The sequence below is a fragment of the Aptenodytes forsteri genome, unplaced genomic scaffold (assembly GCF_000699145.1).
Source record: "Aptenodytes forsteri isolate BGI_AS27 unplaced genomic scaffold, ASM69914v1 Scaffold15, whole genome shotgun sequence".
Taxonomy (NCBI): Eukaryota; Metazoa; Chordata; class Aves; order Sphenisciformes; family Spheniscidae; genus Aptenodytes; species Aptenodytes forsteri.
The window spans coordinates 8621687-8646648 of NW_008795129.1; the positions used below are offsets into that span (position 1 = coordinate 8621687).

At 36.3% G+C, this 24962-nt stretch overlaps 1 protein-coding gene across 1 annotated transcript in view; it reads left to right on the plus strand.

The window, feature by feature from the left end:
* MYOF (myoferlin) overlaps window positions 1-24962 on the plus strand; it is a 71927-nt gene that overhangs the window by 11251 nt on the left and 35714 nt on the right. The window contains 15 exon segments of the mRNA XM_019471657.1: window positions 7632-7740; window positions 9174-9258; window positions 10314-10474; window positions 10994-11122; window positions 12604-12666; window positions 12776-12826; window positions 14436-14466; window positions 14930-15045; window positions 16280-16406; window positions 17689-17792; window positions 18730-18798; window positions 18918-18961; window positions 19392-19474; window positions 21885-21923; window positions 24470-24594. Coding sequence (XP_019327202.1) covers window positions 7632-7740; window positions 9174-9258; window positions 10314-10474; window positions 10994-11122; window positions 12604-12666; window positions 12776-12826; window positions 14436-14466; window positions 14930-15045; window positions 16280-16406; window positions 17689-17792; window positions 18730-18798; window positions 18918-18961; window positions 19392-19474; window positions 21885-21923; window positions 24470-24594 — 1336 coding nt within the window.

The window sequence follows — 24962 nt, forward strand, 5'->3', positions numbered from 1 at the left end:
ACTAGATGACCTTTAGAGGTCCCTTCCAGCCCAAACTATTCTATGATCCTATGATTCTATAAAATAAAGGAAGGTGCTTATCTGAAGCCCCTAAAATGTCTCACTCTGTACGTGGGTTCAAAGTTAAGCAGGCATGTGGGGTTTTTTTTCCTAATCATATTTGTAAGTATGGACTCATATTTGTAGTGCTTAACTCGCAGCTTGTGCAAATGCCTGTTTGTTTTGCTTGGGTTTATACACTGGAAGTTGTCCACCACTTATTCTGTGTACAATTTAAAAAGTAAACCAGTAAGATTCTTTGAGAAAGTGACTTCCATGTATGGAGCTGTGCAAAAATATACATAGTCCATACCAAAGACAGAGCAACACCTTCAAAGTAATGCTCTTTGAAAATAAATCCTCAATAACTGCCACATATTTACAGTGTGTGATGTGTTTGGAAGGGCTATTGGCAGGGAAACAGGATAAGAGGGTGAGAAGTGGGAAACACATGAGCAGGCTTCCTGACTGTAACAAGATAATAGGAAATGTCATCTTGGATTTCTTTTAAAGACACAAAGCACTGTAACAGCAGAACAGCTTTGGTATTAATGAACATTCACATTTAGACAAAGGAGCATATGAAAGAGGGAATGTGGAATAACTTTCCCACGTATTACTTGCATGTATGCATAACCTGTATTTCTATAGAGCTGCTGATTCTATTTACTGTCCTTATTTGTCTGACTTATTTACTGACTTATTTGTCCCCATCCCTGGAGGTATTTAAAAGACGTGTAGATGAGGCGCTTAGGGACATGGTTTAGTGGGCATGGTGGTGTTGGGTTGGGTTGACGGTTGGACTCGGTGATCTTAGAGGTCTTTTCCAACCTCAGTGATTCTATGATTCTATGATTCTACTGAGTTTGAGAGAGATTTAGGGCTACCATATCATAGTTTTGCCATTCTTTCACAGTATCCTCTTTTAATACTTAAGAAGTCGTCTGTGGTTAGATACATGCCTGCAGTGCTGCAGCATTCCAAAAAGGTGCTCGGTGGAAGCACCGAGTGTGCAAATGACACTCCCTTGCTTTGTCTGCATGCTAGTTCAGGATTGGAAAGATGATGCCTACCTAAGGTCCTTACTACTGAGAGCTATTATAATGACAGTTTAAAAAAAGGGGGGGGTGGGGGAGTGAGGGCTGGACAATATTGTATTAATTTTTACATGTCAATTTGATGTGGTTAACTGAAGTCTTTCAGAGGTAAAGGCCCATTATTTCAGAAACGCAGTGTTTGCCATGTGCGTTTGACATTATTCATGAGTAGACCCATTAACTTGGGAGGTATATCTGGTGTTTAAGCTAAGTGGGATTTGAGTCTAAATCAATAATCTTTCCTTTAGAGGTTCATGTTTTTATATATTTTACTTTAAAGTCTAGATTGAATTGGGATTTAGCTTTTGAGTGTAAAGGGTACATCTAGGGGACTGTGTCACCTGAGAAAGCACTGAGAAGAAACTACATGATGTCTTTGGCTTTATTTTCTTTCTTCTGGAGGAAAATAAGCAGTGGGGATTGCTATTGTTATATTCAAGGTAGAGGCAACTTTTGCTCAAACGTTCTGCCACCATTCTTTGCTGCAGTGTAGGCTAGAAGCAGAACAATGTGTTTCTCAACCCAACTCCCTCTCTCTGGCTGCTCACTCACAAAGCTCCTAGCCAATACACACTCTGCTAATTCCATGCAGTGTTACTCCTGACTAGTTCTGGGCACCTGGTCTGTTGCTGCACCTACGAGGTGACTACAGAACCCGTACTCGCCTCTAAAACAACACAGCAGAAGATTGCAGTATAACCCATGATTTGTTACAGTGCCTAGAAATGTATAAAGCTGTTCATTCAGCTCATTCTTATACTGATGCAGGAGGAGGAGCACAGTGGATGTTACTCTGTTTTTACACTGTGCCAAAACATTGAACTTGTTGCTTTGGCGTGTTTCTGTAAATCAAGCCTGAAAGAACATTTGAATATTTTTCCGTTTCTTTTTTCCTGGAGATAGAATTTACTGCTTCATTTACAGGATCACTAAACTTTTGCAGATAGATTAAATGAGTGCTCTTCATGGTAAAAAGGCACAGTCATTGGAAAAGATAAATAAAGCAAACCACACTGACATGTATGCAGACAGACCATCATAGGAACAAACTAGAGAGGACTCATATGATCCATGCTTAGCTAGATTTTCCAGCGTAAAGATGTTTGGAAAGAGAACACATCTGTTTTCTATTATGTCTAATACTGTTAGTAGAAAGATTTCAAACTCTCAGAACACAAATATTTATGCAGTTAAAAAACAAACCAAAACCCCCCAGTAACTTCAGTTGTCCCTGTGAAGTTAAGAAAAAAAATGTTAACGGGAAGTTACAGTCGTGTCTGAATGAAGTGATTTTCATTCTATTTGAAAATGAGTTGGGATTATGTGTTTCCTCATGTTCTTTGCGTAGTTAGTAACCTAGCGACACAGAGGAAAAACAGATTGGGCACACCCTTTTCTCAAGCAGAAAAATGCAGCCACAAATGAACAGTGCAGCAAATTATTTAATCATGTTTAAGTATGTTCCATAGTTAAATAATTTCTAGATTGTTTGAATCCTCCTACAGCTGTGCCCTTTTGTGTGGATTCTTTTCCACGTCAGTGTGGCTGTGCATAGTTGCGGGTTTTCCTTGCATACATTGTATGCAAGATCCAGCCTGGTTAAGATTCAGTTTTGGGGTTTTCTGCCTTGTACAAAATAGTATCCATGCTTTGTTTCTTTTTTTAAAGTTTGTTCTTGCAAAAAGTATTATCAAATAACTAAAGAAGATAAAAATAGTTGGTTTGCTCCTAATAAAATTTTTAAAACACAGCATGAATAACAGAAGGTGGGTGTTGGATCTTGTAGCATAGAATCTGTAATGGAACGTATACACTGAGAAAGAAAGGTTGAGTGTAGCAATTATAACTGCAGTGTGGGATCAAGTTTGCTGATGAGCATAAACAATAGAAACCTCTGTCAAAATAGGCCCTTAAAAATAAGTCAAAAGAATTTAAATGCTTGACTCTCAGGGGACTAAAATCACTGGGCTTCCAGTAGAAATAGCATGTAAGCAGCTGGAGGACATGATATGCTAAAGAATTTAGTATGAATGGCTACCTTCAAACAGAGGAGGAGTAATAAAATGGTTGGTACTGTGAGTGAGCATTTCCTGATCCAGGCATGGGTGTGAAGTTTCACTTCTCTTGGTTATTTGGGCAGCTAACAGGAAGTGCTAACCACAGCACTAACGGATTAATTAGCTTTGGCACAAATGCAACACTGTGTTTAATAGTTGGTCATCAGTAATTCATTGCTTTCATGCTGATAAACTAAGTATTTCCCTTTGATTACTGGGGGGAAAGTATCATAGGCCTAGTACTGATAAGGTGTATTTGAAGAGGTTTAAAATCTGCTTCTAAATGTGGACTTTGCATTTATCTTCGGTGTCTTATCCAGTGGTAGACCAGAATGTTTAAACTGCTTGTGGCAGGACAGGTTTTTTGCTTTACTTCTGCAAAGCTGGAAGAAAAGTTTGAGACCTGGCTGACTGAGCACTATACATATGCAAGTCTTAGGGATGGCCAAAAAGGTACTTAAGCAGAGTTAAGAAGCAATACTCATTTGCTGTCTACTGCCAAAACAGCTGATGAACAAAAGGTCAGAGGATGTATTGAGCTATTCTGAAAACTGAAACTATCCCACTTGATGGTGTCAAGAAACCAGTGTGATCTGGAATTAAACAGGCAAATGTTGTCTGCCTAGCAAGAGGAAGAAAGCTGAAATAACTCCAGCAAAGAGCAGTGTCCTTTGAGGATGAATAGGTGACAGAAAGTCGTTTTGGCTCTGCTGTCACCTTGAAAGTCATGACTTCAGAGGGAGATTGCATGCAATCCTGCCTGAAGGTAAAAAGTCTTCAGAGTTCAGAGGAACACAGCAACTTCACAGTAGTCGTGCAGAGAAGTGGGTGTCTAGTTACATATCAGAAGCGAGTACAGTAGCAGACCTTGCAGCAAAGCATTAAACAGCAATGAACTGTTAATGGATGTGGTGTCACAACAACAGCTGCTGCTATCTGACTTAGCTGACTTGGTCTTACCCGACTTAGCCCAAAGGTTAGAGACCTGAGAGAAGCATCTCAGGAAAAAGACTTTCTCCAAGACCTATACAAGTGACAAAGATGAGACCTAGTGATGACCTTGAGGCATTCCTTGTTACTTTTGAAAATATTACTTCAGCTGTTGAGTAGCTGTATGATCAAAACCAGACTGGACATGGTCCTGGGCAACCTGTTCTAGCTGACTCTGCTTGAGCAGAGGGGTTGGACTTAGATGATCTTGAGTGGTCCCTTCCAACCTCATCAGTTCTGTGGTTCTGCTAAGGGAGGGGTGAAACATCCCAAATCCAGTGAACAGGACCACTTTGGGGAAGGCAAAAGATTAACTGCCTAAAGCTTAGAATTTGGCTAAAGCTTAGAAGTAGGCTAAGGTAGTGTATAGGCTAAATATTAGATTTCTCACTCTGGCTAGAGTGGAAAAAGACTGGACACCATTGTTGCCCAACCTGTTAGAGGAGGGGGAAACAAAGGACTTTAGAGGCAACTAGTAGCAAGCAAGTAGTCTATGTAGCTGACTCCCTCTTCAGTCTTCTGAAGGTGATAAGAATTTTAAAAACAATTACTATGTATTTATATGTGTGCACAGTTATCATTTGCACAGGACAGATGAGGATGTAGAAATGGAAATTTACACTGGAAAATTTCAAAAGCACTACTGTTGAACAGCTGTTCTTGAGTTAATGTCACCAGATAGGAGGGTGTGGTTGCTGAAACAGTCATCCAGATGGTTTGAGACTGGGTGACTTCTGAACTGAGGTTCTTTTTGGAGTTAATGTAAGACACTCCAGCTTATATCAAATCAAAATAGCAAATCTACAAAATTGCACAGGAAAAGATTTTCTTTGCTTTAGAATCAGATTTGGACTAGCTGTTTTTGAGTAGTCTTGTTGTTTTTTTCCCTTCTATGGTACCTCAAACTAGGTATGTTTCTCTGTTATTCCCAAATGGGAAGGCATAGTCACGGTTGAAGGATTTGGGGGAAATAAGAATATTTGGAATTGCAAGTTTTTATTGATTAATTTTGCATTGAAGGAAGAAGGGTGACAAGAAGTTGGTTTCTTTCAGTAGCCAGCTGCGTAAATGAAATTCAAGTGTTTGTTCCTTCCAACTGTAGGAATAGTTTCCCATTTGCTTATATTATACTTGCTTTCAAACCTATTAACATGTTAGAAGGCTATGTAGTAAAGAGAAAAATGCATTAAGCTACACAGTATTTTTCTCTCTTAACTGCTTTGGGATTTGCAGTCTTAATGGAATGAACCTTTTCTGCTTTTCTTTGACTGTTGAATAGTATCATGTCTGTCTGCATGACACCTGCTCTTTATATAGAAAAGTTTGGTCAAATATAGAGGAAGATGTTCTCTTTGGTGTGTAATGTCAAACTTACTGGACTTCTATATAACACCAATTTTTGGAATGTTGAAGCCACAGGGGAAAAAATAAAGCCTCTTTCTGTTTGAGAGAGACCATCTGCTGTTTTTTCCTGAGCTAGGTAGACATTACTGTTTAGTGACAAGATTTGCTACATTAAATCATAAGCAATGTCAAATAATACTACAGTTGGAGGGATCAATAAGACCACTGCATGTATATCTGATGTTCCAAATCTAGGTCTGTCTTGTGGGTTGAATGCAATTTTGATTGCATAACAGGAGAAATTGCTTCTTAAGCTTCCTAAAGTTGAGAAATGCGTGGAGTCAGTGTTTCAGCTAACGTCCAGCTTAGTGCAACAATTTGTAAAAAGTGAAAATGTACCTAGGGTTAATCTAATGCTCACTGAAATAACTAGGTGTATTTCCATAGTTTTTTAAAGTACACTGGATAAAGACTACAATACTGAATTGAGGAGTCTGATCAGTAGAGGGAGGAGAGGCAGGTGTTAGAAATGGCATCAGAGTTTCAGTTATGGTCATCTGAAAGTTTAGAACAGCTTCATGCATTTCCTCTGCAGCATGGCCTGATCTTAAACTGCTTTTCACATCTAGCCCATCCACTGTGTGTGATGAATATGTGAGGCATAGCTGGAATATTACTGTGCTCTGGCAATTTGGGGGGCAGAAGTGAAAGGTTTGAGTAGTGAGTCAAAACTGTCAAAAAGGCAACTGGGTTTGGAGGAGTGAGATGAACTGGGAAAGCAGTTGACTGAGGAGGTGACAGCACCAAAGTAATTCTAACAGGTCATTCAAACAGAAAGTGTAGTTATTTTTTGTGCACAGCTAAACAAAAGTTGCAATGTGTAATACCTGGAACGTATATTTGCAGGAAATTTATGTTTTATACTTACCTATCCTAATGTACTTTGCAAAAAGTAAATTATGTTCTCATGACATAGCACCTGAGAGTACCTATAATAATGCTCTTGCTCCATGTTAAAAAATGCCCTTGCATCCTTAGCTTCTCCACGAAAAAGCACTGTAATCTATTCAAAGGGACTTCAGTTAAATTCTCCACGAACAGGTCTTTTTTCTGCTTTGGCAGCAAAGGCTGGTATTTTGTTTGTGAAACGTTCTTTGTAGTATTTACAGGGTGAAATTATCTTGGGTTTTTTTTCATTGGCAAAAGTCCCAGTTATTCCAATAATCCACTTCAGTATAGGAGTAAACAGTTACTACATACTATGGGAATGAAATGCAGTGCCAGATATCATGAGACCAATGCCACACTGTTAGAAACTCTGCCTAAAAGAAGTTTCTCAGGTTAAAAGTGCATGCAGTTTTCACTTTTTTGAAGAGGATGGGGGTGACAGATGCAGTCCCAAAGTAGGCAGAAGTAGCTCAGGAGAGTCTACCACATAATGTCAGATCTCCTGGGCAACTTCCTTTGGTAGGCCTCTCTAGAGCCACATCGAATCATTCTGAGAATTTAGAGGCAAGGAGATGAACCTATCCCAAAATGTAGAGTATGGGCAAGAAGATTAATTTTGTGAAGCCTCTAGTAAGCACATTGATTGCATTTGTTCTGTTTCATTGTTTTCATTAGAGATGTGTGTATGTCTTTTTGTGTCTCTTTCTGTGTAGTACAACAGCTGTCATATCTAGCTTTTATACATTACTTCTCACCTGAGAGTTTGCAAAGCTATATAGGGAAGTAAAGTATTACATCCTTTAGTTTACCAGTGAGAATTCAGTATTGAAACAAGTGACGTGGCTGTTGAAATTTATACAGAAGATTATTTTCAAAAATACACATAAAACTTATTTAAATTTAGGCTTTTAACCTCTTTTAGGTTAAAGCTGTCTTCCGTAAAGAACACCAGCACATTTAAGTGCAGCGAAGCAGAAAATACGAATTAGCAGTACACAATCATTAGATAACATTTGCAGTGATCTTTTGTTGTGTCTTGGGTTTTCAAGACATGGCTGGATTTATTTGGTCGACTAACAGACAATAGCAAAAGACAAAAGGGAACTTCTGTTTGATGTATACTTGCGTTCTAATAATGATTTTTACTTCATTTCAGATTAATTGGCAGTGCATCCGTAGCACTTAAGGATCTTGTAGGTAACCAAAGCAGATCTTTTCCCTTCAAACTCATACCTCTGCTAAATGAAAGGGGACAAGAAACTGGAGTGAGTGGCTTACATTTCCTTATTTTACTGTATTCTTGATCAAAATGCTCCAGCAACAGGGCTGATAGTGAAACAAAAATATTTTCAAGTTATTTTTGCTTTATAAACTAAATGCTTGGAATTTTGTAGCAAAAGCTCCAGACAGAGGAAATTTTTAACAAGATATAATTATGTCTGTACTCTCTGAGTTTGTTTAATATCCTTTAAGTTAGATAAATTGTCTTCTGTGTATGTATTATGTATTTGTATATATGTGTGATAAATATTATGGGCCACAGAGTATGCATGGAAATCAGCCCCATGTTGAAAAAGCATTTTCCTAAGTACCAGATGGAGTTCCCATATGCACTTTTTTTCTGTATTCTTTCTAGTATCTACCTGTGTCATAGCACTGATTCTAGAGAGCACATAAGCATGTACATGTTCACTGCCAGCTCAGTTCAGAGAGTTACACAAGAACTTGCTTAACTTGGTTTAGCATGTGTTTAAATTTAACAGAGTTATTAACTGGTTATTAACTTAGTTATTAATTAAGTAGTTTCTAGAACTGGGACCTTACTGTGTGTGTGCAGTCTAGCTGTTAAAGCACTTCATATTGCATTCTAGTACACTTAATAAGAGGCTTTAAGGGTAATTTCAGTATCTCATCAGCTGTAGTTTAATATCATGGTTAGTTGGTCACAGGGTTGGGCTTTTTTTGCTGACTCCTCATGTTACTGTGGCAACTAGGAATAATAACGGTTTGTTTAATAATCCAAAACCGCAGTCAAGCACAAAAAAAGACAATTTTATAATTAGAATGGAAAATGGAAAATGACATTTCTTCCAGGATGGAAGTATGAACAAGCAATTAGAAGAGCCAGATAGAAGATAGAAATTATCGCTCAGACTTGTTACGTTAAAAGACAATTTTATAATTAGAATGGAAAATGACATAGTGTTTTTCTTCCAGGATGGAAGTATGAACAAGCAATTAGAAGAGCCAGATAGAAAATTTTACTTATCGCTCAGACTTGTTACGTTGTTGATCAGACAGTGTTATTTCTCACTGCCTTTGTTTTCCTATCTGCAAACTTAGCATGTCACCTAGTCTGCCATGAATATTGTGGAACTAAATAAATTAACAGTTGTAGAACATCTTATATACTTGTATTGTGACAGATCTCTCTAAATATAAACACAGTGATTCCATTTGTTAGATATTATTTTAGAGCCTATTCCATTAGCTGCAAATTGTGTAATCTTTATTGTTTGTATGTATATATAGTTTAATAACAGTTTATTAATTTAATAATAGCTGAAATTTTATTATAAACTGTGCTGTGACTATGAGTAGTTAACCGTTCATGTACAGTGTTAGAATAACTTCCTGCTTTAAATCAATTGTTGTGAATACTGTGTGCTACATTAAAAAAAAGTGTATTTCTCTGTAGGCAACAATTGATTTGGTAGTAGGATATGAGCCACCAGCTGGACCTGCAAATCCAAATGATCCAGGAGGGACCAATACACAAGAAGGTATTTCAATCTTTTCTCAGAACATTGTTGTTAAAAGATCATGAAGATATTTAAGATAAGGCAAGAAAGTGGTTCAACAGCATTGTTCATCAGAAAAAAATGTAATCAGAAGCAAGCATGTCAAGACTGCCAGATAGTGATTTTAAAGAAATTAAGGATGATTCAGAATGATTCAGTCTCTGGGTTTTTATATGTCTCTTACAAGGATCACTGAGGACTTCATTGTGCAAAGCGATCATCACCCTGTGTTGGCAAACTAATTCATACGGTTAACAAACTTTCTGTTAATGCTAACCATCAGAGACACAGCTTGTTCTTCCTGTAGATTTTACCATAGTCACTGTCCTTCAGTTAAGAAAAGAAGCTGGAAACACAAGGGGAATGACACACTTTTGTGGTCTAGATATTTACGGATCCTGTTTTGCAATACTGGAATCTCACTGTATGATCCAGTATTGTAGCGTCATGTGGTTGTAGAACAGTCTTCCACAGAGGTATTGTGATTTCAGAACTGTCAAAGAGGCTTACTAAGAAACTTTAACTTATTCCACAGTTAAATGTTATGGAGGAGGATTCAGAGTTTTATTTTGCATGGCAGACCCTAAATGTCTCCATGTTTTCAAGATTCTGAAGTAAAAAACAATGCTATGCTCTAGCCTAGTCTTGGTCCTGGGAGACAGCTTCAACTGGAACAAAATTAATCACTTCTGGTGTATTGTGAACTAATCTGGTGACGATTATAGCTGAACTGTACTTTGCTAAAACTTCAATTGGTTGGTTCAAAAAAGTGTATGGGAATTGTATTAGATACTCTGCATCCTGAAGAGGAACAGATCTACAGTTAGTTTGGTTAGGAAATAAATTTGTTCTTAAGCAGGCTAAAATGATTAGCTTTCAAAAGGAGTTGGAAGCATGTGGTTAGCAAAAAAAATTGTTGAAATAAGATAATAATACAATTTTAGTGGAACTCTTGGCTACCAGACTCTTACTCCTGTAACTTTAACATCAAGCTGTACTATTTGTTTATTAATTGCACTGTTTTTTTACTGTATGAGATGGAGAAGATGATGGAGATTATGAGGATGGCTTGGATCGTCCAGTTGGTGGTATCACACCAACAGTTCCAAGTGGCACGAAGGAAGCCCAGCTAGCTAAACGCATCACCAAAGGAAGGAAAACACAGAGAATCCTTTCTAACAAACCACAAGATTTCCAGGTAATAGATTTATTAAATGTTGCATGTTCCCTTTTTCTGCCTGGCATGACATTGCTCCTTTCACATAGCCTGAGCATAATTTAATGTCAGATTGTGCAAATCTAAGGCACTGTAGAGACAATTAGCCTCTTCATTTGAAAGCCTGTATTTCAAAAGTATTCTTCAAATTTGCCTGTTACGAGGTGTCCAATTTTGTACAGTTCTGACTGAAATCTAGATGCACCTTATTTATTGTATAGTTGTATAGATTTCAAACTACAATAGCAGCTTTAAAAATAAGTAGTAAAAGCAAGTAAAAAAAATTTTACTGAAATAATTATCCCTAACATCTTGTAAAATTATGCTTGCTATCATAATTAAGTTTGAAAAGTCTGTCTAGTCCATATCTGCCAGCTACTTCAGATGTTGGCTAACTTCTTTGGTGGTATAGTAAGAAATTGTTGTCACCGGGATGATAGATAATATAGGGAATGAATTAATACAAATATTTGAATTTTTTTCCCCCCTCCCCCCCACCAGATTCGTGTTAGAGTCATTGAAGGTCGTCAGTTGCCTGGAAATAACATAAAACCAGTAGTCAAAGTTCATGTTTGTGGTCAGACACACCGAACAAGAATCAAAAGAGGAAACAACCCGTATTTTGATGAAGTGAGTGGTGTAGGAACAACTTAGCTGAAATGTTGATGCTATCAAATGTAGGAAATAGTTCTTACAGCTTTCATTATGATCATTATGATTTATTATGAATAAGAATTTGCTAATATTTAACGGTAATTATGGCTAATATGCATTTTGCAGTTCCCAGTCCCTTTCTTTATGTATTCACATCACTAAACACATCTCTATTGCTGGCAGTCTTAGCAGATAAAGCTATCTAGAAGGAAGTCAAACTTCAGCTGAGACATATGGAACATCTTCTTTGATACAGTTGGCCATGTGACATAATAATGACTTCGAATAGTTGTGTGCAGGTTATAAAATCACAGAAAAATTAATTAGAAATCATTGTAGACCTCTATGGTGTGTGCAGATGAGCTTTCAGTGCAATGCTTTGGGTCAATAAGACTGCCACACTGAATCAGGAAATGTCATTGCCTTGCTACCTGTGATTTGTAAAAGCACAACTAGATTTCTTTGTCCAGACAGGGATCTGTACATCAAACACATTGAAATACAGGAGAGAATTCAAAGCTGTATAAGGGACACAAGAATGATCCCACGTCTGCAAGACTAATATTGCAAAGCTTAAGCTTAATAGGGAGAATGCTGAGGGATAGCTCTCGTTATCTGGATGCGTGTGGAAAATTCAGAAGATTTTGGAACTGGGTGGCAAGCATGTTTAAAACATGCGGGCAAAACCAAGGACGTTATAAAACTTTGAGGCTTGAACTAAGCTGGAGGTAGCAGTCAAGATTTATGAAGCAGTGGTAAAAAACAGGGAAGAGAGAAAGCCAGTTGCACCTTGTATTGAATCAACTCCTAGGCAGGCTCAGTATCCAGACTAGGCTAAAAATGGAACAGGAGGGACCATATTTATGTACCCTTCCCTTTTGTTGGATAAAGTACTGACTGGAGTATAGCTGGCTCAAAGACCAAACTTAGTGAGGCATATACTATTAATAAAACAAATAAGCTAGTAAATAGTATGTTTATCTTCATGCTGTCAAACTATCAGATTTATTCCTGTGGCCTTGAATTTCAAAGATGCAAATCATTACAATCACTATCACCACTAGCCCTAAACAAGACCTTTTTAACAGCTACAACAGAGGTGGCTAGACTAGGATTGAATGTCCTGGAAAATGAACAACCTTTATAATTCCCGAAGTTGTTCCCCTGAGGAAAATGTGAAGTGCTGGAAGTTTGCAGCACAGATATGCCTACTGCATTCATTCAAATGGAAGTTGTGACTGTCTTTTGTCTATTTTGTACCAAGTTTATTTACTAAATATATTTTTTTTATTCTGTGCTAAATTACCATATAATGTGTCCAGCAAGGAGGCAGGGTAAAAGTACTGTAGCAGGCATGCTTCACAAGCCTCTTAAAATAATGTTTTTGCATTTTCTGTTCAGAGAATTAGGTGTTTGTCATTTTGAGACAGGTTTTTTGTTTGTTTTTACCTTAACAGATATTTTTCTACAATGTCCACATGATTCCTTTAGAGTTGCTTGATGAAGCAGTTAGCATTCGGGTAAGAAAAAATGGTGCATGTTCAAAAGGCTGATGGATGCATATAGCATTGTCTGGCCATTTCACTATGTTTGGGAACATTCCTGTTTCATACTTGTCTGTCTTTTTAGGTGTACGATTCTTATTCTTTACGAGCAGACTGTCTAATGGGAGAATTTAAGGTGGGTATGAAACAACTTCCATATCTGGACTAAATTAAATAAAATGAGAGAAACTTTTTAAGTACTTGTTTTAAATGTTTAAATTTATACTACTTTAGCATGGGGCCAAAGAATTACCTGATGATGTCTTGCTTCTCATGCTAGAGACCATTTGCTCAAAGCACTGGTAAACAGTTTTCTTATTTGAGTAGAAGATTATTGTTAAAGAAAATTTGTTTTGTATGCCAAGTTCTCTAACTTGCATTCAGGAGAAAAAAATATTCACCAAAAGGTAATTTTTTTCCTCTGTCCTGGTTTCAGGTATCAGGGTGATTATTTGGTATGAGGTAGGGTTTGAAGAGGTAATTTTATTAGGTTGCTAATAGGCAGAATAACGATATGTATGGCGGCATAAAGATACACATTCTCAAGTGATGTGGAAAGGTGTTCCTTTGGTCAGAAGTTTGTTAAGTAAAAGAGATGGTGGAAAAGTCTCTTAGTTAAAGTAATTTCTGTGGTTCTGATGGTATTAGTAAGATTGTCTTTATTTGTATTTGTTATGGTCAATATTGGGAGGTGGATATCTGCCTGTTGAAGGTATTCCTAAAGCAATACAGACAAAGAATTCACGTGACAATTGTAATGGCTGCTGGGATCCCCTATTGTAACACTTCCAATATCAGCATTGGCTGTATTTTCTGTTTGCTTATTTTGTACTGCATAAATTCAGTAGGTCTCTAGACCAACTTTTCACAAAAACGTGCAAGTGTGGAAGAGTGCTCTTTTTTAAATGAAGCAGTTTCTGCCACAAAGCTGGTTGCTTTTGCTTCTCACTGCTTATTATCTATGTAATTTCTAGTGATTCAGACAATGGTATATTGCTCTGTGGAGGATTGATCATTCACTAAGCAGGTGACGGCATGTCATTCAGCTACTTTCTGTTCCTGCAGGCACACATTCCAGGAGAAAACCCCAAGGGTAATTCTCTCTAGAAAAATCACCCTTTCAGACTTTACCTGCAAGGAATACTAGCCCAAATTGCCATGAGCCAACATACTTACCTTCCTGAACATGTTTGAAATCTGATACAATGAATACAGTCGTGGTATATGTGCAATCTTGTCCAGATTTGACGCAGTGGGGGGAAAAATTGCCCATCATCTTCATAAAAGGAAAAGGAAATTATTCATTAAAAAAACAAGCTTCATTTCTGGAACTGAAGGATGAGACGTTGAGCAGGAAATAGAAACAAAAGAGTTCTGAAAAGCATGTCAACATAAAATAATGGGGGAACATAGGGAATTAAAGAAGCAGTAAGCTAGCCCCATCTTCTGTCTCTGATAAATGAAAAAGCTGGGGATCGGAGGAAAGAAGAAAGTAACTACAGCTGTTAGTTCTAATACATCTTTTCTTACATTTTCTTCTTGGCTGCTGTATCCATTCAAAATCCCTCATTTTTCAATGTAAGGCATTTTCTCTTTCTCCTCCCAAGAATATGCTATGTAAACTTTCTTTTGTTTGTGACAAGAGAACAATGTAGTAGTATTCATGAAAAACTTGAGGGGAGTTGCCCTAGCATTTTTCTGTTTTGGTATTTCTTCAGAGGTAATGCCTTTGATCTTTATTTCAGATTGACATCGGCTATGTTTATGATGAGCCTGGTAAGTAACAGTTACTTCAGAGCTTGAAACTTGAAGTTGAAAAATTTCATTAAATTTCTGAAGTAAAATAAGAAAGTTAATGGAAAGTTATTTGAGATTGCTGCTTTATGTATTAACTTAAAAAAATCCAACAATATATAACTCCTTTCAGTGATTTCAAGATGAAGTACAAGCACCTAAAATTTGTATATTAGTTTTGGTATCAAAGACCTAAATTGTGAAAAAATAATGCAAAAATATTTGATAATTATGTCCCTGAACTAGTATGCCACAACATTTTAATACCACTAGATTTCTTGTTTTGAATGGCACTATTGAGACCTGTCTAGGACAGAGTAAACTTTTAAAATAATTAGTTTTAGGATAAAGCATGCTTTTGGAACAGTTGACTTTGATTTTATGATTTCTGCCATTTTGTAATGGATATTACTGGGGGCGGGTGGTGGTGTTTGTTTTATTTTAGGCCACGCAGTCATGAGAAAATGGCTTTTGCTGAGTGATCCTGAAGATACAAATTCAGGCGCTAAAGGCTATATGAAAGTCAGCATGTTTGTTCTGGGAACTGGAGATGAGCCACCAGTAAGTTTCATTTAAATGTTTTTCTTCTCCTCTCCACCCCACGGATATGTATTCATGTCCCCCCAATATTTCTTGAATACTGTATAATTCACTCTGTGAGCAGTATTTAAAAGTAAGACAAGATTTACAAGTTGTTTCAAGGGCATCCAGTACTAAGTGGCTAACTCAAAGCTTATTTTGTTATCCTGTCCAATTAAGCAACCTCTGGACCAGCTCTGGGTGTGTTGATCTACCATTTGTAGATACTTCTTCACATCCTGGAAGAAGTAGAGATGTGTTAGCCTGGTGTTGCATGCAAGCTAATATGTAATTCTCCTTAGCACAGCTAATCAGGCTGAGCAACATATTGATACCAGTTCCAGGACTAAGTTAGGAATGTCTCCACTACTATGTAATGTAGAGAAGCCCATAGAGAAACCTGAGTACCAGAAAGCGCCAAATATTTGCCAGGTGAAAATCAGACCCATAAATAATTACAAGTTAGGCACAAGTAGTTTGATGCATATGAAAGCAGTAGGTAGTTCTAACAATCCAATCCTTAACTGTCTGCTGTTCTGTCAAGGTAAAAACAGGCCCTTTTTTCTGTGTGACATTTTTCTTACTTGACCATTGTCTGTAGTTTAAGTTCTGCTGTCCTTCCTGCCTGAGATTTTTGCATACTGCTACTCCTTAGTTAAATAAAATATGGTCCCCAGAACCATGGAAGATCTCCTTCTTGTTCCATATTAACTCTTCCTTTCTGCTATCCTCATGATTCTTGAAATCACAAGGATATGTCTAGTTATTTGTGGTGAAATCTTATATTTCCTATTTATTTTTAAAGGAGGAAGCAGTAAGTTCTGGTAAATTATATCAGAGTTGTATGCATTTTCTAATTGCAGTAAGATGCCTTACCACAATGTTCTTCTTGAGATGAGTATGAAAATTGCATGAAGTTGGCATTGTACGAGTGCCAAAATTACCATCATCTGATGATGATGATTTTAAAAGTGTGATTATAATGGGCTCCTGCAATTGAGTACTTTAGAGATAAAAATGTAAGTAAAAAAGTTTAGGTAGAATTAATTTTTGTGGCTTGATAATGTGATAAAGTCTCATTCTTTATAATGAAACTGACAACAGTCTTCTATCTGAAGAGTATTGTGGGCACCAGTTTAACTGATCACCTTAATTCTCTACATTACTCTGTCTTTCTTATATACCAAATACTATGTACCACTGTATGTCCCAACAGGTTGAAAAAAGGGAAAGAGATAATGAAAGTGATGATGTGGAGAGCAATCTGTTATTACCTGCTGGAATTGCCCTTCGATGGGTCACTTTCCTTCTCAAAATCTACAGAGCTGAGGACATTCCGCAAAGTATGTTGCTTCTTACTACTTGTCCGTCAGTGTATTTGATTAAAATTAGAAATGTTTGTCTTAGCTGTTCAGAAACATTCCTTGAACACAAAATATCTTGAGTGTTTTACATTGTTACTTGAGCCAATAATTCTGTGATGGCTTAAGTAGCCCATTTCAGGTCCTTTGGTAATGCTCAATAAGTCTACTTAATTCTTGTAATGGATAATTTAATATGTTACCCATTAGATTAGTAATGCTCATCTGTTGCTGAGTGGGCCACACAGCTTCTGGTAGTGGGAAAGGGTCATCTTCATTAGCCCTTCTCCAGTCGCAGAAGTTACATGCAAGTAACTAACATTCAAGTACAGTTGATCTGCAGATAAGCTGGATGTTCTGTGCATGTCTAGCTCAAGTATACAGTGCATGTGTCAACTTCCTGTTGGATCCCAATCCCTGCCCACCTTCAAGAGGTTATCAGACTGCTGGTTCCCTGCAGCCCTCTTTTCCAAGGCCATTTAGATCCTAGTAGATAAGTAGTACTGCTGATGGCCCCCTGCACCTTCCTTTTCCTAGCAGTCCATAAATTCTTCTTCATAGGTGCTCATAGCTGCAGCTATTTTGCAACAGGGGAAAGGCCACAGGACTGCTGAAATCAGTCAGCCCCTGCTGTGATGGCCAAGGCAGTCTGTATTGCCAGCAACCTGCTCCTGAGTGGCCACAGGAAATAAGTAACTAGGAACTGGCTGTATCCCAGAAAGCTGCATGCAGTTTCTGGGCTATAAGTTGAGCACCATAAGCTTAAATAAACAGCCTTGGAGGGCAGGGGTGACCTTAATTTGTTTAGTGAGATTTTACTTGTGTCAACCCTATACTGCTGAGACAAAGGCTGTTTCTCTCATTATATGCCGTATGTGTTTTCTGGTAGAATATAGGTGGCTTTTTATCCCTTCCTATCATAATTTTTCACCTATATCTGTGAGAACAAATGACAATGTCTACAAGTACATGCATAATGTTTTTCAAATACAACTGTGCCTCTAAATTCAGGAGCACATCAGCACTCCTTATGATGTTTCAAAAATTTATATTCTTGAAATTGCTCCTAAGCCTAAATTCTCCATTTTTACCAGCAACACTGTTCAGAATTTTGTTTATCAGATTAGACTTTACCCTACCTAGATCTGTAAGCTGTTTGATTTCGGTGGGATTGCTATGGGCAATTTATTATTTAGGCTGAATAAATAAATAAAATAATAATAAAAAAGCATAAACCTTAATTTCTTCTTTGACACCTCTCTAGTGGATGATGCTTTTGCACAGACTGTCAAGGAAATATTTGGAGGAGAAGCAGACAAGAAAAACCTGGTAGATCCATTCGTAGAAGTTTCTTTTGCTGGGAAAAAGGTAATTTAGTAAACATCTGAATCTTTGCATTCTAATCGTAGTCCTGAGAACAGATTTCATATGCCAATATAAATTTTTAAGTTTACTGAAATTATGGAAATAGAAAAGCATCAGCCTTAAAGTTCACTTTGTAAAATGAGGACAAACTACAAGGTACAATAGAATGGGTGTAAAGCTGATGACTAGTAAAAGGAATGTATGACTAAATGCTAGGAACAGATGCATGCCAGATTGCTTGCCTACCAGTTGTTCCTGATTGCTTTTTGTAACTGATGGTACACATCTTTCTGGACAGGTTAACAGCATTTGTACATTTTATTACTAATGTGTTCCTTAGAATACCAAATTTGACCTGAAGCACAATTGCACAACCTACATTCATTGCTAGCCAATCCTTTTTCTTTTTTTAAAGAAGAAAATTGTCAGTCCTTTATTATGTTATATAGTCAGGTTGCCACGCCCAGTAATGTAGAGGATCTTCAGTAGACATGACTAGCAAATAATATAGGCTCTCCCATGGAATATATTCTTCATCTACTCTAAAATCTGCATAAAGCAAGCTGGAATCAAGTCATTCTTTTGTCTCGTTTCTGTGCTGTGATTAAAAGACATCAGTACTAGTCTGAAAGCACATTAAATTGTAGCTAGTGGAAATAACAAGCTTTTTTCCTGTAGGGTAACTCCAGTCTCAGGTTTAAACACTGTTTCAAAGTTTTCGTTTCCCTCCAATAGTCATTCATGTTGCAGATGCAGATCGGTTTAGTGGTATTTACCGATTGAAAGCTAATGGCTCATTGCAGCATAAACCACGCAGGATTCATCATTAACTACTACCCCTCATCTTACCAAATATGATTTATCCTAAACCATAGCTAGTCTATGCTTTTTTGTCTGTTTTATCATTGATGTGCTGTATAGTTGATTTCCTTTTTTGCAGGTTTGCACAAATATAATTGAGAAAAATGCTAATCCAGAGTGGAATCAAATTATTTATCTTCAAATCAAGGTCAGGTTTTTTTTGCTTGTTCCTGTAGAAAACAGTTCCATCCTTTTGGAACTTAGGCCATTAACATTACAGAGGTGAAATAAGTAATGGGTTATTTTTTTTAATTGCGTTTTTTTCAGTTTCCCTCGATGTGTGAGAAAATAAAACTTGCAGTTGTTGACTGGTGAGTTATGACTTTTAATCAAAGTACTAGACAAGGTAAATTATATTAAGTGAAGAAAAGTCTGGTTCTATAGATGTCAGGTATTTTTACAGTCTATGGGAGTATTTAAGCAAGTGTTTAAGTATCTTCCTTTATGGTTTCTTTGCAAGAGACCTGATGAGTTTAACATGGGAGTATTGTTAATTTTGTGCCCTGAGCGCTGAGCACTATCGCTATTTAGGTGATAGTGTAAAAGTCAGGTGACTACTTCATGATACAGCCCGCTTTTGTAACTAGCCATTACCATCTGTGTTAGCAATATTAAAGCATGCCAGGTGATATAAAATGTGTGTACACTGTCTTGGAGTGCATTTAGTCACTGGTAGCTTGCTTCTGTGTAGGAAGACCAGCATTATATTTAAATAAAATCTTTCTTTTTTTCTTTTTGTAGGGATCGTCTTACAAAAAATGATGTAGTAGGAACAACATATTTAAGTCTCTCAAAAATTGCTTCTTCTGGAGGAGAAGTTGAAGGTAATTGATTGAGCAGTATGTAACTTACTGTCTTCTCTTGTGTTACGAGGAATAGCAAAGATCAGTGTTCTAAGAAAGTATATTTTCCTATAGTTCCTCAATTCTGTGGCAACAAGATTAGCGGTTTCTGGAATTTTCAAAATAAAGCTCCTAGAAAACATACTGTGGGACATACTGTGGGACTTTTCAAAGTAAAGTATTAAAATTTTAATGTTTAAACCACATCATCATGGAAATAGCAGTAACTAATTCAAAATTCATTGTTCCTATATATATATAAAAAAACATATATATATATATAAAGTTTTCATGTAATATCACAATCTATATGCAAATTCACTAAGATACTTAATAAGACATTGAATTTAAAAACAATCTGGAATCACTGTTTCAGAATCACTACTTCATTGGGCACTAGTAGACAAGACTTCTTTTGCCACCTTACAAGTGTGTCTGTTCTTTCTCTGGGAAGAGAACCTAAACGCTGGGGAATGTTCCTGAGTAGTTAGCCTACAGGAACTATCTAGAACCCAAATTCACTAAGATACTTAATAAGACATTGAATTTAAAAACAATCTGGAATCACTGTTTCAGAATCACTACTTCATTGGGCACTAGTAGACAAGACTTCTTTTGCCACCTTACAAGTGTGTCTGTTCTTTCTCTGGGAAGAGAACCTAAACGCTGGGGAATGTTCCTGAGTAGTTAGCCTACAGGAACTATCTAGAACCCCCTGCTTATTTCCTGTATACTACTAGGCTGCTTTCAGATGCTGGGGGAACTTGGATCAGTCTCTGCTCTGATCAGTAGCTTACTAGAAATGGGCACTGCATCTCATTGCATGAGTGCTCCAAATTACTACTTAGTAACCCTTATTTTAATAGCTTCAACAAATGAAGGTTTTAATTGCAGTGCTATGATGGCAGACAATTAACTTACATGCTTCGATCAGTATAGGTGACTGGATATGTAATTTCATAAAAACTAAAAACCAAAACTGATTAACTGCAAGAAAACAAACTTAGTTAGGCAGGATATGAAGTTCCTAACATGTTGTCCCTATTGGACAATACCTTTATAATAAAACCTTCTTTACAATGTTATAAGAAACATTTTTTGTGCCAAGATTTTGGGAAATATTAAAAAAAAAAATCCTGTTACATTTATGTTCTAATATAATATTGTGATTATTAATTATTTCTTTGTGAACTATATCTGTAAACTACTCTTCTTTTTATAGCAAAATCTTTCATACAATTGTGCCAGCTCCATGACAAGGATTCTGTGTTAATTTGCCAGAAAAAACTGTTTATCTTTTTAACGAACATAGTATGGCATGTTAGTTGTCCATACAGAATTGCAAAGTTCATGGCTAAACAGGCTTAACATTTATTTATCTGACTATCTACGCTAGGTTGAAGGACACTGGCTCAAAACCATTTCCACCATTGCCACAATAAGAATGTAAATTACTGTTTTTTCTATTGTGTTTATGAAATCTACATGATATGTACTTGTCTGAGACAGACCAGTTTGTTCTTAAGTTGGTAGCTATGTCAGGAGTTTAAAAACAACATTAGTGGCTTGAGCCAAGTATTTATCTTACCGGATGGAACTCTATTTTCAGTTGCATAACTTCAGGCTTATAACCCGGTCCTCTTAGAAGTACTGCTGTTGAAGTAAGGCTTTGTGCAAACATTCTTCTCATATATCCCAGACACAATTAGAGGCAAAAGAAAGGGTTACAGAAAAAGGCAATGGGAAATCAAAGACAGAAGGGCTGGGCTGCTGGGGAAAATTCAGCTCTGGAGAGATCACTTGTACTACCCACATAAGTGTGCACTGCTGCTGAGTCACAGCTCATTTATGCTTCAAACCCAGGCACTTAGTAACTGAGCAAACCTTATTTGGATTCTCTACTGAGGTACTGACGTTGGAATAGCCATTTCCATGTAAAATCACAGATTATCTTCCCTTGAGGTCAGTGCCATGCCTGAAGCCTGTTGTGGCTTCTAAAGGATTGGAAAACTAAACTAGTCTATGGTCTTCAGTAAATGAAGATATCCTAATGGGCCCTGAAATATAGTGGTTTTCTGAAATGTTCTTAAGATTTTTAAATAATTTTAAAAATAAAATTTTATTTTGTGGGGAGGAGAGCTATACAAAGCTAAAACAGAAACATCAAACCAATATGTTTTGTCAGCTACATGCCTTTTTTTTTTCCTTTGGAATTTGTACAGGAAGAGTAAAACCTTCATGTTTTAATCAGGAAGCAAAATTCTAGCCCACATGAACTTTATTTTTTCTCAGGCCTTCAACTTTATTTTAAAAGCAGATTGCTTTGTGGTGTATTTGTTTTTAAAATGCTATTGTCACTTGTCATGTAACTTCTTCTCTTTTCATAATATAGAATTTTCATCTTCGGGAACAGGGGCTTCATCATATGAAGGTTTATATCTTCCTCTGTTACTGATTTTGCTTTCCATTGCCCAAACTGAGAATTATTGCCTAAGAAAACCCATCATCTTAAAAAATATTTTTTAATAATTACTTGTCTAAAAGACTTCACCATTATGATTAAAGAGTATCAAACATAACTAACTGTATAAAACAGTTTTGGCACTGGAACTGGTTTGAAAATATTTCTGTTTGGCTGGTGCTTCAAGCTGTGTTTCAGAGTTGAGCATGCAGTTGCTTCAATTATAAAGTGCTTAGTCTAACAATGGCTTGCAACTTTTAACTTGGCTATAAGAGCGCAACTATATTTGCAGCTGTGGAGCCCTGCAGAAGTAAAAAACTGCCTAAAATAATTAGTGGCTGTTTTGCTTGTGCTTAGCTAAGCTAACTATATAAATAAAGTCTGAAAAATGAAATCTGATTCTGTTAAAACCTGGAGAGATGGCTTTTTGCATAATTGTCTAGGTTGACATCCAGTTTTGAAAGACTTTGTGGTAAATATTTATATAGTGAGAAATAAATACAAATGGAGTGCAGCTGAAAGGTAACAAACATTCGTCTGCACAAATACTTCATTTACGATCTTTCTTTCTTAATAAAGTAATATTAAGTTAAAGGCTGAAATAATTTTTTGGAATTGCTTTCTGTAATATGTGATCAGCCGCCTTCTAAATGTAAACAATTGAATTTCAAATGTAAACAAATACAAAAAATATTCTTTTTATTCCAGGTTTGGGAGGGGGGCTTTTGTTTGGTTTTTTGTTTGGTTTGTTTTTTAAATTTTTGTATTCTGTTTAATTTGGTAGCATCAGTAAGTAGTGAATGTATTAATTCAACACAGATCTGTACCATAAATGTAGTCATATTGAGAGCTGATGTGAGCAGTTCAGTGTTAGAATTTTTAAAAAATTGGACAGTATTCCAACAAGAGTCTGAATTCTTTTTCATTCAAATTTTGATCTGTTTCTGATTCACACGTAAGTTTGTGGAAGTATCTGAACGCAAAATAGAGAACTGCAAATCTTTATTTTATATTTTGCAGATTTTATGTGACTTCGTGTTGACAGGAAATTACATCAAGACATCACATTCATTTTTGTTATCCATTTGTGTCACTCAGTAGTCACAGTGGCAAAGTCATACAAGGCGTAACCCTTTATTTTCACTTTCTTATCTCAGCCATCCTTTCCTGTGATAAATGCATCCTTCTTTGTGCTGCAGATCACTCTTAAGTGATGTCTGTTGCAAGGTTTAGAACCCAATTCCCATCTTTTTTTATACCAGGATCATTTGTTCAAAAACAAAAGCTGGGATACAAGAAGGAAAAGAATATAGAATCTTTCCTGTTCACTCAAAACTATGCAGTATTTTTCTGCATGTGTGTTGCTTACCTTGTTCTAATTCTCTTTGCACTACGTATCAAATTTATTAATCAATAGCCTTGGCATATGTTTGATTGTTACTGAAAGAACAATTAACTCCCTTAAGTATAGATTTTAACTGGCTCTAAAAAGAGCTTTTTAGAATCTCATTCATCTAATAAATTTGCAAGGCATGAATGCAAACCCAAAAGATAACAGTAGTAATACAACTAAGGCTTCCCTATGTATGTTTTTCTGCTAAAAAACAGAACACTGTTCCAAAATACAATGTTATGACAGTAAGCGCTAGCAATGAAAATACCTTTTCAAGTTCTTAGATATCTTAAATATCTGAAAATAAACAATAGCTTTGGTGTGCAGTTTCCTAGCTTAGCTATTAAAACTGATGAAAATGTCCAAATCCTTATTAATTTTTTTTTTAAGATAGATGAAAACATTGGGAAATTTTAACTTGTTAGTCATGGAATAAGAATAGTATACAAATTAGAGTTTATATTGGAATTAACTGAGAATTAACTGAGTTTGCAGACTTTCAGCCTTGTATGAATTTTAGCTTACTGGAAAGGGAGTTTGTGAGAAACAATGCACTGTAGCAGTGATTAGAGTTTGCAGTAGTCTGTGTTTTACCCCGAAGCATAACCACAGAAAAATTAAACTAAGAATTAGAACAGTAGGATTAACTATGCTAAACAGTAGGGCTTTTTTCCGCTATGGGGTGCATCTTTTTTGTAGCTGTTTAGCTAGAACGATGGCCTATGCATTTAAATGATTGTAAATGTTGTTTTACTCAGTTTCATTTATTTCTAGAAAATACGTTTTCTGCTAACATAAAAATGTATTACTCTTTCACGTAAATGAAAACCTGCTATTTGGAGTGGGGTAGAAGTTGTGTTTATTCTGTGGGGTTTTTACTGTATGAATTAGTATCTACTAAGCATTGTACAATGAAGAAGGAGGTTAGGAAGAAGTACAGTCACTGGTGTAATTACTTTAAATTCATATAGTATACCCAGAGAATAAAGTGTTCTTACTTTACTAATAACTAATACCTGACTAATATCTAACATTTGTTCTGCTGGGTTTGATAGTAATGTTAATTGTTTTTCTGGCTCTGAATGATAATTAACAAAGATATAATGGTAATGTTTTCTGTTAGTGAACACTGGTGAAACTGAAGTTGGCTTTTTACCAACATTTGGGCCTTGTTACCTAAACTTGTATGGAAGTCCAAGAGAATACACTGGGTTCCCGGACCCATATGATGAATTAAACTTTGGAAAGGTCAGTTTCTGTATTCATTGTTTTTAATAAAAGGATTAACCCCAATTGTTTTTTATCAATGAATTAATTAATTGTTTGTTTGTTTGTTTGTTTCACATTGCACTCCCTTTGGTATTTCTTTCTGAATAATATTTTGTATTTATGATTAATAAGGAAGTATGATAGTATTTTCCATTCTTACCTGGTTTTGTTTTAAAGGTGTTTTTGAAGAAGCAGCAATGTTTTTGATGATTTCCATTATCTGCATCTCTACATGCATTTGTATTTATTTCCTTGGTTTTGTAAATATATTTTTCACTTCTAGCATTAATTAAAGCCAACTGCTTTATTTCATTTGTTCAGATATGTACATCCATGCCTCTGCAGAA